This window comes from Cynoglossus semilaevis, chromosome 16, assembly GCF_000523025.1.
Source record: "Cynoglossus semilaevis isolate Cse_v1.0 chromosome 16, Cse_v1.0, whole genome shotgun sequence".
Taxonomy (NCBI): Eukaryota; Metazoa; Chordata; class Actinopteri; order Pleuronectiformes; family Cynoglossidae; genus Cynoglossus; species Cynoglossus semilaevis.
The window spans coordinates 14,944,576-14,960,625 of record NC_024322.1 but is presented as its reverse complement, the minus strand read 5'-3'; the positions used below and the strand labels follow the sequence as shown (position 1 = coordinate 14,960,625).

The 16,050-nt window shown below is 40.7% G+C and overlaps 2 protein-coding genes across 2 annotated transcripts; one reads left to right on the top strand and one right to left on the bottom strand.

Moving 5' to 3' along the window:
• Positions 1–1,180: 1,180 nt before the first annotated feature.
• chpfa (chondroitin polymerizing factor a) lies at positions 1,181–8,958 on the bottom strand. Its single transcript, XM_008328888.3, has 4 exons — positions 7,843–8,958; positions 5,972–6,536; positions 4,306–4,488; positions 1,181–3,939 (listed from the first exon to the last, which is right to left on the bottom strand). The coding sequence occupies exons 1-4, from the start codon at positions 8,130–8,132 to the stop codon at positions 2,677–2,679; spliced, it is 2,301 nt and encodes a 766-aa protein (XP_008327110.1). The 5' UTR covers positions 8,133–8,958; the 3' UTR covers positions 1,181–2,676.
• A 639-nt stretch (positions 8,959–9,597) lies between these two features.
• On the top strand, positions 9,598–15,390 carry LOC103392303 (pyridoxal kinase). The gene is made up of 11 exons (XM_008328887.3): positions 9,598–9,857; positions 10,577–10,631; positions 11,826–11,930; positions 12,160–12,243; positions 12,603–12,637; positions 12,816–12,901; positions 13,033–13,078; positions 13,160–13,271; positions 13,462–13,598; positions 13,689–13,755; positions 14,617–15,390. Exons 1-11 carry the CDS (start codon positions 9,777–9,779, stop codon positions 14,742–14,744), a joined length of 936 nt encoding a protein of 311 aa, XP_008327109.1. The 5' UTR covers positions 9,598–9,776; the 3' UTR covers positions 14,745–15,390.
• The last annotated feature ends 660 nt before the right edge of the window (positions 15,391–16,050 follow it).

The window sequence follows — 16,050 nt, the reverse complement described above, 5'->3', positions numbered from 1 at the left end:
GTACTTCTGTGTATTTGGTTACTGTAGTACCGTAGTACACAGTACTGCGTGGAACGATGCTAACTCATTTGTTCAAACATCATTTTGTTCCTCACTTTGAAAATGAAAGGTTTACTGAAAACAAGAAGGAAATCCATTAAAAACATGAAATGATTTTCCAAGGACAAACAAAATACAAAATGAGAAAAAAAATACAGCATTGATTTTGTCAATGGAGAAATAAAATATCAATGGCCGTGTGAAGAAAGCTGAAAATAAATCTGTGCATCTATAAAATATCCAAAATAAAATGTACAGGAAATGTGGATGGACGCCCCAGCTCAGGTTCCGTAGCCACCATGAAGAAATGACAAATAAGTTAGGGATCAAAAATACATGAAGTACTTGAAGTACTTGACTTGTACATGTCCATTCAACTACTTCATATCAGCCCTCTATCTTTCACAGTGGTTTTTGGAAGATTCTTTGTATTTTACTTAGTGTCATACAGAAACCCAACACTAGTAGGAGCACTGTTAAAGGCTGCTCTCTTCACTCAAGAGATGCGTCAGAAAATGAAATAAAACGAACAGCGCCACCTGATCGCGGTCTGTAAAACAACAGCAAACGTTGTTTCTGGTCACTACCAAAGATGTAGTGTTTGTAACTTTGACAACGTTAACGTTCATGCATTTTAAAAAAAAAAGGTTGGATGACAAACAGTGTCAAAGTGTCGACAGAATACATTAAAGCTCTTGATTACAGTGTATTTACTCAGCATTAAAGTTTGACTCCGAACTGGTGTTACATTAGGAACAGTATTGTGTTGTCAGTAATATTGCACATTATTGTCTTTAATGATGTAACACCTGCTGCTGCCACATGATTGAAACAAAGGAGCCAATACTAAGAGTTTAAACCTGTGGTTCCCAAAGTGGGGAGGACCCACCCTTTGTCCCCCAGGGGACGTAGCGATTTTGAATGTTTTGATGTGTGTGTGTGTGTGTGTGGGGGGGGGGGGGGGGGGTACGGGGGGAGTCCTGGTGAAGAAAACGTTTGGGAACCACTGGTCTAAACAAATGAGCAAGTGAATTTAAAATGAATTTAAACTGCAGATTATCAAGCAGGCAGTAAAAAACAGTGAAGGAGCAGCAGGAGAGAAAGTACCGGACTAACTGGAACCCAAGGCTTCGTCTTTCTCTGGATTTGGAGGAATTGTTTAGAAGAAATCACACTATTTTAGAACAGTGCGACTTAAATATATTATGTTTCTGTTAACTATACATTTTTTGACAGCTGCAACTAATAGTCTGATGAAACGTGGAGTCCAGAAAATAAGATTCTCTTGGTGACATGGGAAAAACATTTCCTACATTCCTAAACTCATTCACCTTCGTTTTGTACCATCGTCTGAGGGTTTTTTTAAAAAGTCAGTTAAACACCTGGTCTTTCACTTCAAACCTTTCACTAAGAACCAATTTTCCTCAATATTAAATTTGTGACATAACACAGCTGTCTGACCTGGGTGACCTCATCATTATGAGTCTGTGGAAGCTCTGGATCACAATGTTTCCAAATGTAACGTAAGTATTAAGTGTGTAACAGATCAGAGCCTGTGTCACCGCCGACCTCAGTGAACAGAAATGTTTTCACATGTGCAGCATCTGAAGGATTTTGTTGAGATAAGTTCAGAACGACCAGCATATGAAGAGTCAGTGTCAAGGCACATACAGTGTACCTAGATGTGCTATGTAAACACACACACACACACACACACGCACACAGCTCAGTGATAATAGAAACCCTCATGTAAAGGGCAGACATGTTGTGTTGCAGCTGTTTCCTCACAGCAGACATTTTAAATGTCACAGTATAAAAACCTCTCGTGTAAAAAATAATCGAAGGGATTTCTTGCTTCTTTTTTTTTCAGCACCCTCAGCGCCACGTCTGTGGGATTGTGTGTGTGTGTGTGTGTGTGTGTACACTGACTCACAGTCACACAGATGTGTCCTGGGAAACTTTTCTTGACAATGTTAAAATGTCTGCTAATAAAGGACCAACAGAATGTACTAGTGTTTAACAAACTACATTAAAAATATCAGTTTCTCTGGTGGGAGACTGAAGACAACAGAATGTCTAATGTTCTTGTGCTTCTGATCCCAAAAAGAACACATTTGTTGCTAATGTTTTCAAATGTTGACTGTACTGTCTGTGTTAGCTTAGCCAAGTCAGTGTTGCAGTTACAGTAAATTTCCCAGTGCCTGTGGGAACAAACTAAAAAAAACATCCCTGTAATTATAGGAATTTCTCTGGACACGTGGAAAAGAAGACAACCTCATGTTTAGCACTGTTAGATCCCAGGCCATAACAAGAGGGAGAGCCCTCAGTACCTGACCTCTAGTGGTCAAAATCTGCCCAACGCAATCCAGAAAATAATGGAGTAGCAAAAGCTTTTGGTTGAAGGTACTCATCTGTTGAGTTTTGTAAACGTTTACGTAAAGGTTTCAATATGAATTTACTGCATTTTCTTTTCCAAACTAAATCAAGGTCACAGGTCATGACGTAGACCAAAGATGGCCGACATCAGGGTCTCGTCTACATGTGAGGAGCATCGATGGTTGACATGATTTCCTGCAGTTCCCTTGTTCACTCCACAACATGTTATCACATGACACAGCGGTGATGTCACTGGTGTGTTCAGGTGCTGTTCCCTTGTTCTGGCTCAAACAGCAGCATTGCCAGCTGGGAGCGCGAGCCCAGACCTTCTAGGTTACTCTGAACACATCTGTGGAAAATGTCTTCGCTCAGTCGAGGGTTACACGCCTGATATCGGTACCGCTGATGCAGCGCCGGCTCCACTGCCCTGAACACGTGCAGACCGGAGTACTTGACAAACATGTCATAGATGTCCATGGTCTCTACTAGGTCCTCATTCTCTTGGACGTCGGCCATCATTCGTGTTCGCGTGGCCATGTAGTCGGAGTTGTAAAAACATGACTCGTCCAAGGATCTGCGGTCAAAGTGTCCGGCGTCTTTCACCTGGTCAATGGTGGCTGGCTGCTGCTGGTTATGGTAGGCCACCTCAGGGTTGTAATCCTGGAAGTGGACGGGGAAGAACACCTGCCAGTTGTTAATGGAGTTCATTCTGCAGCGGTTGAGGAACTGAGTGTTGACGTATGTGTTGACGCTGGCCAAGAAGAACAGCGTGTCCACCGGGTGTTTCTTTGACATGATGTCCATGAACTTGATCTGGGACGGTGTTTCTGTCTTCACACTTATCCATGGGATTTTCACTGTGGGGTACTTGTGTTCATAAGCACTGATCTGGGTTTTCACACTGGCAAAGATGTCATTCTGACTCACCTGTTGAGCCTCCACTGGGTCGTAAATAAATAAGAACGTAAGGATAGCGTTCTCACTCGTCTCAAAGGCGTTTGAGGCAAACACTTCAAAGAAACGGTCAACATAGGGCCGGTCCTCCCGTGTCAGCGGTATAATGACATGGACCCTCGTCGCTTCAGTCACATAGGGCATGGGAATGACTTCAATCTGGCTCAAAGGTCGCACCAGGTGAACCCTCTTGGTGATGGAACGGCTGTGACCCTTCTGGTTAACCACCTCCAGCTGAAGGTCCAGCGTGTACTCCATGCCCCTGATGGGGTCAAAGCGTCTGTAACCATTAATTAGCTGCTGCTTCTTCAGGTGGAGGACAGGCTCGTACTTCCTGTTCAGCTCTCCGATGGCGGCATCAATGACATCGGCCACATCCATGCGGTCAACACCCTGGAGCTCACACTTGGGATTACCATCAATGCAGGAGTAAATCTCTTCCTCGGTGAAGTATTCCCACTTCAGGACTTCAAACCGTGATTGAGGCTCAAAGGGTGGGTTGACTCCCACTGGCCAATGGGCACTTCGGTTTCCCTCAAAAGCCACCACACTCACGTTCTTTATTTCAGCCTGCAGAAACACAAGAGGTGTTGAGACAAATATCAAATAATTAGGGTTATAAAATGATTCAATTTAATTTAATCATAATTAATTAAGAAAAATCAACATTCCTAAATATGATATTTACAAAAACCTTTTTGAAAAACTTTGAAAAATCCAAATGATAAAAAAAAAAAGTCAATAAATATGCATAGACTTTACTGTAGATCTTCACTTCACGTAGAACGCACTGACAGATTGTTGGCGTTCAGAAAGTATATTAACGTTTACCATGTTCATTTTTAATACAAGGTTAAAATCCATCGCTGTTTGTTTGTTGTCCATATTTGAACTCTTGGCTGAACCACAGTTTTGCGACACAGCAGGTCAGCTCACCTGCAGCTTGGAGATCTCTTCATAAGTCTTCTGGAGCTCAATCTCAGTGAAGAACCGATGAAGCCGGTACATCTGTTCAGGATCAGAAACTGGATGGACAGTCAGAGCCGTCTTCAAATGTTCACTCTGCTCTTTACTTGGATCAGAGTTTTTCACCAACTGGTAGCGGTGGTACTGAATGCCCTGGAAGGAAACAGACCTTTTTTATCAAGAATCCTGCATTTGGCACGACAAAAAGAAGCTTTGTTTCCACCTTGTGGTGACACAACAGTTCTTCCATCCAAAGAGACACCGTTGTATTGTAATGGCAGCATCTTGAGCTGATTTGTGCTGCTAACAAACTCGGTTCTGCTGTAATTGCTTGGTGTTGGAAGACAGAGGACTGTTGTTGAACAGCTACACAGCTCTAGCCTCAGTGTTTTTGAGAGATTTCCTGGAAAAAACGTTCTTTTGAGAACTCTTCACCACTTCATTTTATTTTTTTAAAGCAAGTTTTGAAAACTGCCACCTATTGGAGCTGGAGTGACTAAAATGATGAATTAAAAATAAAATCAAGCTCTTCAAAGAACAAAACAATGGAGATGCTGCTTAACAAAGCAGAGAGGCCACTCTTACTAATGTTTGCTTAAGGATTAATATAACTTCCTGGAGCAGGACTTGTCTGTTGTCTGTGTCTGTTTGTTGTCAGTGATCTCACTCAGCAGACTTTCTTTCCTTATACCAGGCCTTTCTACTTAACTCTGCATCAAAACCTTATCCAAGCGATATTATGTCTTTACTTGGCCATGCAAGTCACTCTAAACTATTGGTTCCAAAAGCAGGGGGCATGCACTCCCAGGAGGCAGGGAGCTATTTTGCCAGAGGGTGGAGGGGGTACAGCAAGATAAGGAGTTTTGAAGCTCTACAGTAGATGTGACTGCGTTGACATGGGTGGTTCAACAAAAAGGGGCGCTGCAGAAAAAGTCGAAGAACCACTTCTTAAAACTATGAAACTAGGTTGGTATCCTGAACTGAGTAACGACCGAGGGGGAGGTATTTATAATGCAACAACCAGGAGAAAAGGTCGGAACCTGAAAATGTTCCTGCGTTTGTACTGTAGTGGAATTTCAATGATGCATTTAAGGCCACTACAGAGGGGACATTTGCATTCTGAAGACTAAAGCCTTCTAAATGCAGGAGAAAATCACCTTAGAGGGCAGTGGGACACAGATCAAGGTTCAGTAGAGCTTCCTTGTTTGACCTTAAATGCTAATGACATTACAGAAGCACAGCATGTTGAACAACAAGGGATTTTCACACCATTAAACCTGAGCAAGGTTGAACCTAGCTGTCTGTTTGTCCTTGCTACACTGCTGCTGCTGCTGCTGCTGCTGCTGCTGCTACTGCTGCGAACGCCGTGCTAACATAGTAATTACCTTTGTATACAGCTGCCTGTCAGTTTTAGTGCCATCCCAAAGGCAGAGCATGATGTCTGTGTTGATGTTTCTGCTCCACGTGTTTTAATGAGAGTGTAGCTGTAACCAGTCACACAGCTGTGTGACATCACTGCTTTTTTTCTCTATAGCCATTTGTTGCTTTAAACTTTCAAAGGCTCCATTTTCACTCCATTACACAGTAAGAATTAGTGAATTATCTGATCTGTTATGATGATGTGTTCACTGCCTACCTCGTGTTCACTAACACAGTTTGTGTTGGTATAATCAATGATGCATCTCCCAAGCCACTCGTCAGGCCTGGCACTCAGGATGTCATTCCGACAGTTTTCTATGAAGGGTTGGAGTCGCAGGAGCAGAGTACGAGACAGCAGGTATCCAAATCCTCCGTAGCAGTACTTCCCTTCCATCTCTCCTCCTATGAACTCCTCAGGACTGCCCAGGTACAGCTCTCGGTCCATGCTCAGGTGACTCACCAGGGTTTTGATCCTGTCTGCCTCTGTGTATGTGTCATCTTGAGCAAAGTAAAACCAGTCGTATTCGTTGATGTAATGTTCTAGGATGTATTTTATGGTCTGGAACATGTTCCAAATCAGTCTCTCGTCTCCATGAGAAACCACAAACATGCCATGTGGCACTTTGCGGTTGTGCGTGCCAGTAAAGAAGACCACAGAGTCCAGGTGATGGCTAATTGTGCGATTGACAGCTACTCCCATGGTGCCTATTGTGTTTTTGGACGTCAGGACCCCAACCAGTAGACGCTCTCTCATCCCCAACTCTGTGCTTATGTACCGGGCCCTGGAGGTGACACAAAACAGTGATTGGACCAATGGTGTTTCAGATGACAAGGAGGGAAGATTTAAGTTTGGTTTGAATGATATTAACGTTCATTACTTGATTAATGACTGTAAGAAATAAATGTCGACTACATACAGTATATGTGTGTATTTACGCATGTTGGTGTGTAATGTGTTAAAATAAACTTGAAGGAAAAACCAGCTGTGGAAAATGAAGTGGAGTCAGACTGTGATTCATGTCTAAACCTGATTTCTGTGGTAGAACTGAATGTGACGTCCACTGAAGTCCAACCATGAACCACCTATATTTATGTCTGTAAAACAAGTTCCATTCACAAAACATGTAATGTGATAATTACAGAGGGTTAGGTTAGGTTATTATAATGAATATAACCAAGTATTTTTACAGTAAACCAATCAACAGTATTCATCATGGACTTGTGTGCAGACTGCTGGTTGGCACAGCTCACCATCTGACCTCAGCAGACCTTCACTGAGGAAAAGAGCTTCATCACAGAAAATAAGGTGTTAATCTCAGCTACGCTACAGGGATTGAAAGCTGGCAGGAAACAGCGACAACGAACGTCTTCAGGCAGGAATTGAACACAGACTAATCCTAATCATAAAAACTTCTGGTATTTTACACAAACACTAACCAGGTCGACCACAATAGTTTTGATTTATAATCTTGAATTATAAGCCTTTTAAAGTTTCTTGTTATACAGTGTTAAACAGTTATAAACAAACAGACAGACAGCTGTTTGGATATTGAGGACAACTTTTTAAATCACTTTTAAGAAGACTTGGTCTGTAGGCAATCAAAATAAAAAGTGAATTAAAGACTTAATTAAAGTCTCAGCGGATCAGTCGTGATCCAGTGGTGAATTACACCTGTTTACTGACGTGTCTTGTTCTCCAGTAGTTGTAACGCTCTCTAACTGTTCAGGAGTCTGATATTTTGGCAGACGATTGTTAATTTAGTTTGAAAAATATTTGACTAAATGATGATTGATTTCCTGTCCATTAGTTCTGGAGTCGTGTGACATTTAGTACAAGTTACTAGTTACATGTACTGTATACACGGGTATTACTCTGTTGTTATTATATCATACGTCATAACAGTGTGGACAAACAGGCATCAATTAGTGTGGATGACGATGATGATGATGACGATGATGATGATGACGATGCGGCCTGTGCTACTGTAACATTTAAACCAGAGGTGTGTCCTTAAACACTCCTACACACACGTATTATCGGCCAACTTTTACGCAGACTAAAAGTAGAGTCAACCACACGGCGCTTACCTGAAAACTTTCTTGGGGTTACTCTGTTGGACCGGTTTGTACGGGACTATTCTTGGTTCAAAATCCTCCTCAGACTCCGTTTCGCTGATGGCAGAAATTGAGTTGGGCTTCCGGGCTCCTTTAAGCAGTCCATCCTGACTTAAAGTCACGTCTTCGACCTCCTTCGTGTCTAGATAACATGCTTCTTCTGTCCAGTTTACACTCAACAAACTCAAAGTGAAGCCTAAAGAAATGCCGATGACCACCGGGCCGACCGACCGCAGGGCAGACAGAAGGGCAGAGAATCTCATCCTGTGCGTCGACTCCTCTCCTTCACAGTCATGCGTCGTTTCTACAGACTTAGAAGAAGAAGAAGCCTATGGTGCGAGACGGCGTTTTTCATCAAACGAGAGAGAAGCGGACAGTTTCCAGCAAAGGAAAAGATGTATCTTCTTCCTTAGAAATTACGCTGGAGACTTACGTGTCAGTACAGTGGCTCTCTTGGCTCCTCCCCGTTCAGACGTCAACGTAAACCCAGGGTCTACTTCCAGGCAGAGTGGATGAATACAGTCGGTGCAACACTTGTACCAGGATTAAACTGACGTATATGTTCATGTCGTCATATTTAACAAATGTATATGTTTTAGTTTATACATATGTTCACTTCTGAACTGTAATGTCCACAAAACTATAAAACAAATACAAATAATAGAACTTACAACTTAAAAGTACACAGCAGAATTGTCCTTAGAATATTCGCCAAATTCACTGTAGGAGTGACGTCAACTTAATATAAACACATTCGACATTTTTCTTTCCAGTCAAGTCAATAGTTGCTGTTGTCATTAACATTGTTTGACTGTCATGTATGTTCCTAAGGTATTGTGTCCAGTGTGTGTTGCCAAATATTCACGTGTGACGTGGTAGGAATTTGTTGTCATAGTTTTGTGTGTGTTTCTAAATAATTTAACAAGATTAAAAGAAAAGTAGAAATTATAGCAGTCTGCCCTCGATTTCTTTGTTTTTGCAGCTGCTCCGTTTGTACTTCAGTTCATTCATCATTATTTTTTTTTCTATCAGTTCGCCACCTCTGATTTCATGCAGATCTCTGTCTTTCCGGGTGTTTTTGGCCCAGATCCACACAGCTTGTACAGCATCTGCAGTTGGCGATGAAAACTCATCATTATGATTTCCAATTCAGACAAACAGAATTATCTCGGCGCAGATGATTTATGTTCATAATTTAAAAAATACAGGAATTTATTAAAATTCAATGTTGAAATGTCGAGGTCGTAACCTGTTTACCAATGAATACCAAAATACAAAATATCACCATCAAGTAAGTCTGCTCTTTGGCAGGGATCCAACACGTCACAGCTGGACACAGTACATCTGTCTTGTGTAAACAGTAAAAGCTTTGTGTTACAACTAAAAAAATGTTTAGATTATATATACAATATGTAAATACAAATCAGCGTTAAACATTACAGCGTCGTTTCAATACAATTGAAACGTGTTTTAATTAGGTAAAACCAAAATGTTTCCTATGTTCCATATTTAGTTAATAAAAATGTAATTCAATAATCCTCCCTAATCATTACATCTATTCCCTGTTAATTAACCTTACAACCTTGTTATTCCATTCCAACTTCTAAAAACGTATATTAGATTAGATTATATTAGATTATTATTGTAATTAAGCGCTCGTAAGTAATTCCTCTCACTTCTGTTGTGAACATGAACGCACCATCTTAGGTGCCCGTGTAGCTGCCTGAAGAAACATTGTAAATGTGTTTAGTAACAGCGAGGCGGTGCCCGTCACTCAGTGTTGGAGTTATTAGCCTCAGGAACAGAGGAAGTTGTCCTGTGGCAGTGAACGCATTCGTGTTGTAGTTCGAAAAGCCTACTTCTTTCCTTTGCACGCTTTTTTAAGCGCAGTTCATAAAGCTGCGGTCATGGAGTGTCGCGTGTTGTCAATTCAGAGTCATGTTGTCAGAGGATACGTCGGGAACAAGTCGGCATCTTTCCCGCTGCAGGTAAGAACCGGAACACATTCACTGCATTAAATATGCTGTCAAGTGAAGAAAACACGATGAATCCCCTAAAATAGTCCATGTGAAACAATAAAACAGAAACTACATAAGTCAAACTTTAGTCCCAAAAGAACGAACAAGACTTTATTCACAAATGTCATTTGACTGATTTGGATACAGTTGACCTCTTACACTGAGCTGTACAGATCTGCTACTCCACTAAGAATGAAACCAAGAAATAATGTTACCCTTGAAATATTGTTAGATAGTCGACAGTATAAAGTAAACGTTGTCTTAGTTGTCAGTACTAGTACAGTACACTCCAGGAGTGTTTGGTAAGTCCCACAAACCCCCTGCACAGGGTGCTGTAAATTAGTTGTACTTCTGTTTTTCTTAAGTTTCTTTAAGTTTGCATGTCAAACAATATTGATTTACATTGGTATAATTGTTTGATATGAATTAGCGATTTAACCTTGGCTGCTTTGGCTAGCCGTCCTAATTATCTGAAGTTCTAAGAGTTTTGAAACATAATTACAGTTTCAATCACACTTTTTGACCTAACTATTCACACCATGTTAACCCTTTTCTTAAAAGAGTTTTGCTGCCAACCTTAGGCAGAACAGCATGAAAAGACTCCAGCAGTATTCTTCATCATCGTCATCATCATCGGGTCACCCCTACTGTTGTTCTCTCTTAACAGTTGGCTGTTTGTGTTTCTTCAGGTGCTGGGCTTTGAAGTGGACTCTATCAACTCGGTGCAGTTCTCCAATCACACAGGTCGTTTTTGGTGCCTTTATCACTTTGATCTGTTCTTTTGTTATGTTTCCTTGTATGTGATCTGATCACGTGGTGGGAACAGTCAGCTCAGTATTTCACTTGTAAACCAACTCTGATCAAGACCAACTTTTTTTTACCAATACAAAGTCTAATTTTCTATTTTTGAGGTTTTTACTTTTCAGCAGCAGAGTGAAATATCACTGAAGAAAAAGAAAACACAACATGATACAACACTTTTTCCAAGCAGCTTAACAAACATAGCCTTTGGCCAGATTGAAGAAACACTTCTTTACAGTTTAGGCCTGAGGTGTGGACAGAAGTCATTAGAGTATTTATTGGAAGACTGATCTGTGCCTGTTATATGTGTGGGTGTTGTATCTCACAGATGTGAGTAAAGTTCCACACCTCTTTATTATAACATGACTGAACTCCAACAAAGTTAATCATTTATCTTGTCCAGTAAAAACTACTTGGCTGAAGTTGGTAAACCTGTTAGTGTTACATTGATTTCAATGATTTGCTTGGTTACTTTGAGCATCTCCAACAGGAAAGGGACTCAACATCAAAAAGTTTGTTCACTGTCTTTTATTTAAAGGTGACTATTGTTAGGTTGAGGTTATATCCTTTAAGTTTTATATTAACTACTAACTATTTTTCAGTTTAAAAGTATTAGTTTCATTAGCAAATTTGTTTGTGTTGGGTCTAAAGTATGTGAAGAATGTGCTTTAACACTAAAGCCTTAGAGTGAAAATAAACATCTGCTCCTGACACATGTTGTCCTACAGCAGTAATGTATAAAAGTGAGGCAATAATGAACATGTGACTTCCGTCTCCAGTTACAGCTCATGCCTCTGCCTGGCTGTGAGGCCATGACTGTAGGAGAAGACTGAGGGTTTATTCCAGGTTATTGGTGAAGAGGGGGGCAAAGAGAGGTGGAAACCAACGGACTGGAGACAAGGACTGTATTCATTTAGCTTGGGGGGCCCAGGCACCACACAGAGAAGAGGGAACTCTGTAAAACTACAGGGGGGAGGAGGGAGAGGGACCAGAGAGAGGACAGACCTCAGTTTGTTTTCGTTTATTCAAAGTTGACATTTTTACCCGTGCTTTAAATCTGTTTTAGAAATCATATAATTTTGATAATATTCAAGCAGCAGTTCAAAAGTATCCTTCTGCTCTGTGTCTGAATCATAGGCTACGACCACTGGAAGGGACAAGTACTGACAGCAGAGGAGCTGAATGTGTTGTATGAGGGGATCAGGCTCAATAATGTCAACCAATACGACTACATTCTCACAGGTGACCTGTGTTCTCTCTCTGGATACATAACGTTTGACCAAACAGTATTTGATAATACTGTATTTGAATGTGGAGACGGCAGGAATTTAAAGGTTTTGATTGCTAAAATTTGTTTTATTAAAAGTGCTGTGCTTGAAAATATTTCTCAGCTGGCACAAATATTTTAATCTTTTTAATTAAATGAAACTCTGCCTTAATCTTTAGTCCTGCTGATGTTTTTCTCCTCCAGGCTACAGCAGAGACGCCTCCTTCCTAGAAACAGTGGTGGACATAATCCAGGAGCTGAAGAAAACCAATCCAAGTCTGATTTATGGTAAGTGCTTAAACTCTCAGTCTCTGTTCCCTAAAGTTGCATTTCATTGTTTCAGTGGCGCCCCCTTTTGTCGTCTAGCCCCTACACTTAACACTTTTGTTTCAAGACTTCACGAAACTCTTTTTAAAAATCTGTAATTCCTACAAAACTCCTACAAAGAATATAAAATTACATTGTCTTGCTGTGCTGTGCCCTGCAATAGCTCTGTGCTCCTGAAGGAGCACGCCTCCTACTTTTAGAACCACTATGTTCTACAAACAATAAACATTCTTTAATAATAATTATTTAAAGGTTATTGATTGGTTTGTTAGTATAAAGTTAAAAAAATCATTTGATTTCTTTGTTTTCTCCTCTTACAGTTTGTGATCCTGTTATGGGAGACCACGGTTCTATGGTAAACATTTCTGCTTTTTCATTTAACATTATTACTATTATTATTAATTATAATAATTATTATTATTTTTACACAAATATCCAACACACACCACCTAACGACTGGTTTTAATGTTCAGCGTGTGGAGGTCCATTTGTTTGTACACTAACAGAGTAATAGAGTAATAACGTTTTTCCAGTATGTTCCAGAGAATCTATTGCCGGTCTACAAGGACAAAGTCGTTCCATTGGCTGACATTCTCACCCCCAACCAGTTTGAAGCAGAGTGAGTTCACTTTTATCAACAGAGCAGAGAAGTGAAGAATAAATTGTCTGCAGTATGTGTGTGTGTGTGTGTGTGTGAGACATGTGACTAATGCTGATTAGGTAACAGGATGTTAACAATCTCTGCTGCAGGTTGTTGACTGGAAGGAGAATTAACACAGAGGAAGATGCTGTTGAGGTGAACGATGACTAATCATTACCAGTTTATTCAGATACATGTGAAGTTCATGAGAAAATTCAACACTGTGTGTGTGTCCAGGTGATGGAGCTGCTTCATAAAATGGGTCCAGGAACAGTGGTCCTCACTAGTACCGATCTTCCCTCTAAACAAGGGGACCAGTTTCTGGTGGCCTTTGGAAGTCAAAAGATCGGTAAAGACCCCGAGTGTCTTTGTAAATACATTAACAAAGAGTAGATGTTTTGTACTGAGACTTTTAGACCACTATTTTAAACAAAAAATAACTTAATATTTCTGCTGGATTCACATGTCTTTTTTGGTTTGTATTTAAATGCGTTATAAATAAACCGTACCTTCTGTCTTGTCTTCCTTCTGTATGAAAGTGAAACCAGATGGGACAAACACCAGTCAGAAAATCTGCCTGGACATCCCCAGAGTGGATGCTGTCTTTGTGGGGACAGGCGACCTGTTTGCTGCTATGCTGTTGGCATGGACTCATCAACACCCGAAGGACCTGAAGGTCAGCAGGGTCACACAGGTCTCTGACTAACCGGCTCTGATTCATGAAATTACAGCATCATCCATTTGTCCTCCCTGTGTTTGTCCACAGACGGCCTGTGAGAAGACGGCGTCAGCGATGCACCACGTCATTAAGAGGACCATGACCTACGCCAATGGTAGATCTGTTTTTTTTACTACTTTTCTGCAGAGTGGCTTTTTCTCTGGTGTGGTGTGGCTGGTGTGGATGGTTCCCTCTTGTGGCCATAGAATATATGGTGTATATTCTGATTCATAATTTACTCGAGGACACTCGATGATTTATGACCAAAAATGTGGACTAGTGGTGGCTTAGTGGTTAAGGAAGCGGACTTGGGTCCGGAAGGTTTCAGGTTTGGGCCCACCAGCTGTCAAGTTACCACTGAGGTGCACTGAGCATGGCACCGTCCGCACACACTGCTGCCCCCTGCTGATTGTGGTGATGTGTGCCACAATGACAAATAATTCACTTTCATGTGTCGCCTTAGTTCAAATGAACACATTTAACTTCTGCAAACATGATATAGTGTAAGGCTGATACAGCCACATCAAACCTTCCTCGTTCTCTTGGGTTCAGGTTCTTTCCGTCCTCACCCATAACTGTGTGTTATCACAGGTTTGAATCCTGTGGTGTGAAACTCCCAGCATTCACTGCTGCCCGGGGTTATTGATGTATATGTGTATATTTATGTCGCTGATTCTTCTTCGTCTCTTGCTGTTGTTTTAATATTCTCGCTACTTCCCATCAACTTCTGACAGTATTTCCTTTGTCTCAACCTCCGTTGGCAAAACATGTTTGCAGTTGACAGTAGGCCACTCACACTGCCTATTTTTTCACATTGGTGAAGACTCTGCACAACTGGGAATTATGGGAAAAATCTGGCCAAATATCTTTCAGAGAGGATCTCTCACACCCAGAAAAGTCGAGCATTTAATGTGATAAGTGAGCACAATCAAAAATGGATTATTCTCAAATGTTTATTTTCTCTGGTCACTGCCAGAAGTCGCTGGCCCTGGGAAAAGGCCTAGTCCTGCACAGCTGGAGCTGAGGATGGTTCAGAGCAAAGCTGACATCGAGAATCCTGCCATCGTCGTTGGAGCCAAGGTTTTACATGAGCCTTCGCACTAAAGGCAGCAGTGTTTTTATAAACACAGTGGTAATGTGGGTGTTCAGTCAGACGAGTTTCTCTTCAAAGACTGTGTCACATGTTTAAGCCTTATTCTCTGAGGGAGTGCGAGTATGTCACCTCTCATGTTATTGACTTGAAGTTTGATCACAGATCACTAGAATCACTAAAATACATTGGTAATTCCAGTTGCAGCAGAGTTCTCACATCAATGTGTATTGTATTTTAACTTGCATCTTACAATCAGAATTTTATTTCTATATAAATGCAGTTTATTTTACTGTTTTAAAAGATAATCAAATTGTCATTTTAGTGTCAATCTCACCAACAATTGTTGCCAAATTAATTGACTTCCTTTTTAATCATGCACTGATTTGTAGAAGTCGCTAGTTGTGTGACACGTTAGGTCTTAAACATCTCAAATTAAGGTAAGATGTTAATATGTTTACTAACGATTGTTGATTGTCATATCTTTGTTGTTCAAACACACTGTATAATATCCTTAACAGGATTATGGTGAAATAACTTTTTGTGTTCTAATGTAATCCCAGATTCTCACGTTAGAAATGTGAGTGCCAGTCCTGGAATAGCTGCTCTAATATAGATGAATATATGACCAGAAATAAATGATCGATCTTTTACTGAAACTGTGTCTCCTGTTGATGCTCTAGTCATTTTGTGAGACTAAAGAGGGTGTGCTCCCATGAAGCTGAAGTTTAAAGGCTTCTTATTGTTATTTCCTGAGGCTGACATCTTGATCTTTTGAAAATATGTTGAGATGGTATACATTTCCTTTTGTGGGCAAACCTTCCAGGGAGGTAGGGTTATGGCAAGGAACAAAATGGAGGGGGGTGGGGGGGTGGGAGGGAGGAGTGACATCTAAACTAACTAATCATTAAGTAACTATTTTCAACAAATGAGGAAGAACTAAGCAATTATAAAAATATATTGTTTGTAAAAATGATAAAAAGCCTTTCATAAACAAACAAAACCATTCTGCAGGACATTATTACAGTAGTTGGAGTTAGATTTCCTGCTTGATGTGTCCCCTAATATGTGATAAAGGACAGGAAGCTCAGCTCTTGTTTTGTCAACACTAATCCAAATTATGAACAGCTGGCGTTAACCTCGATATGCAAATAAAGCCACTGTGGTCTGCCCCCCAGCACCACAAATATTCAAATAATACCCAAACATTGCAGCAGTAGAGAGAAGCATGTAAGTAAAAGGCTCCACTGTGAAATAGAAGGAATAGATTTGTTACAGTGACTTGTCCGTGGCTTATCCTTGTACCACATGTTACTAACA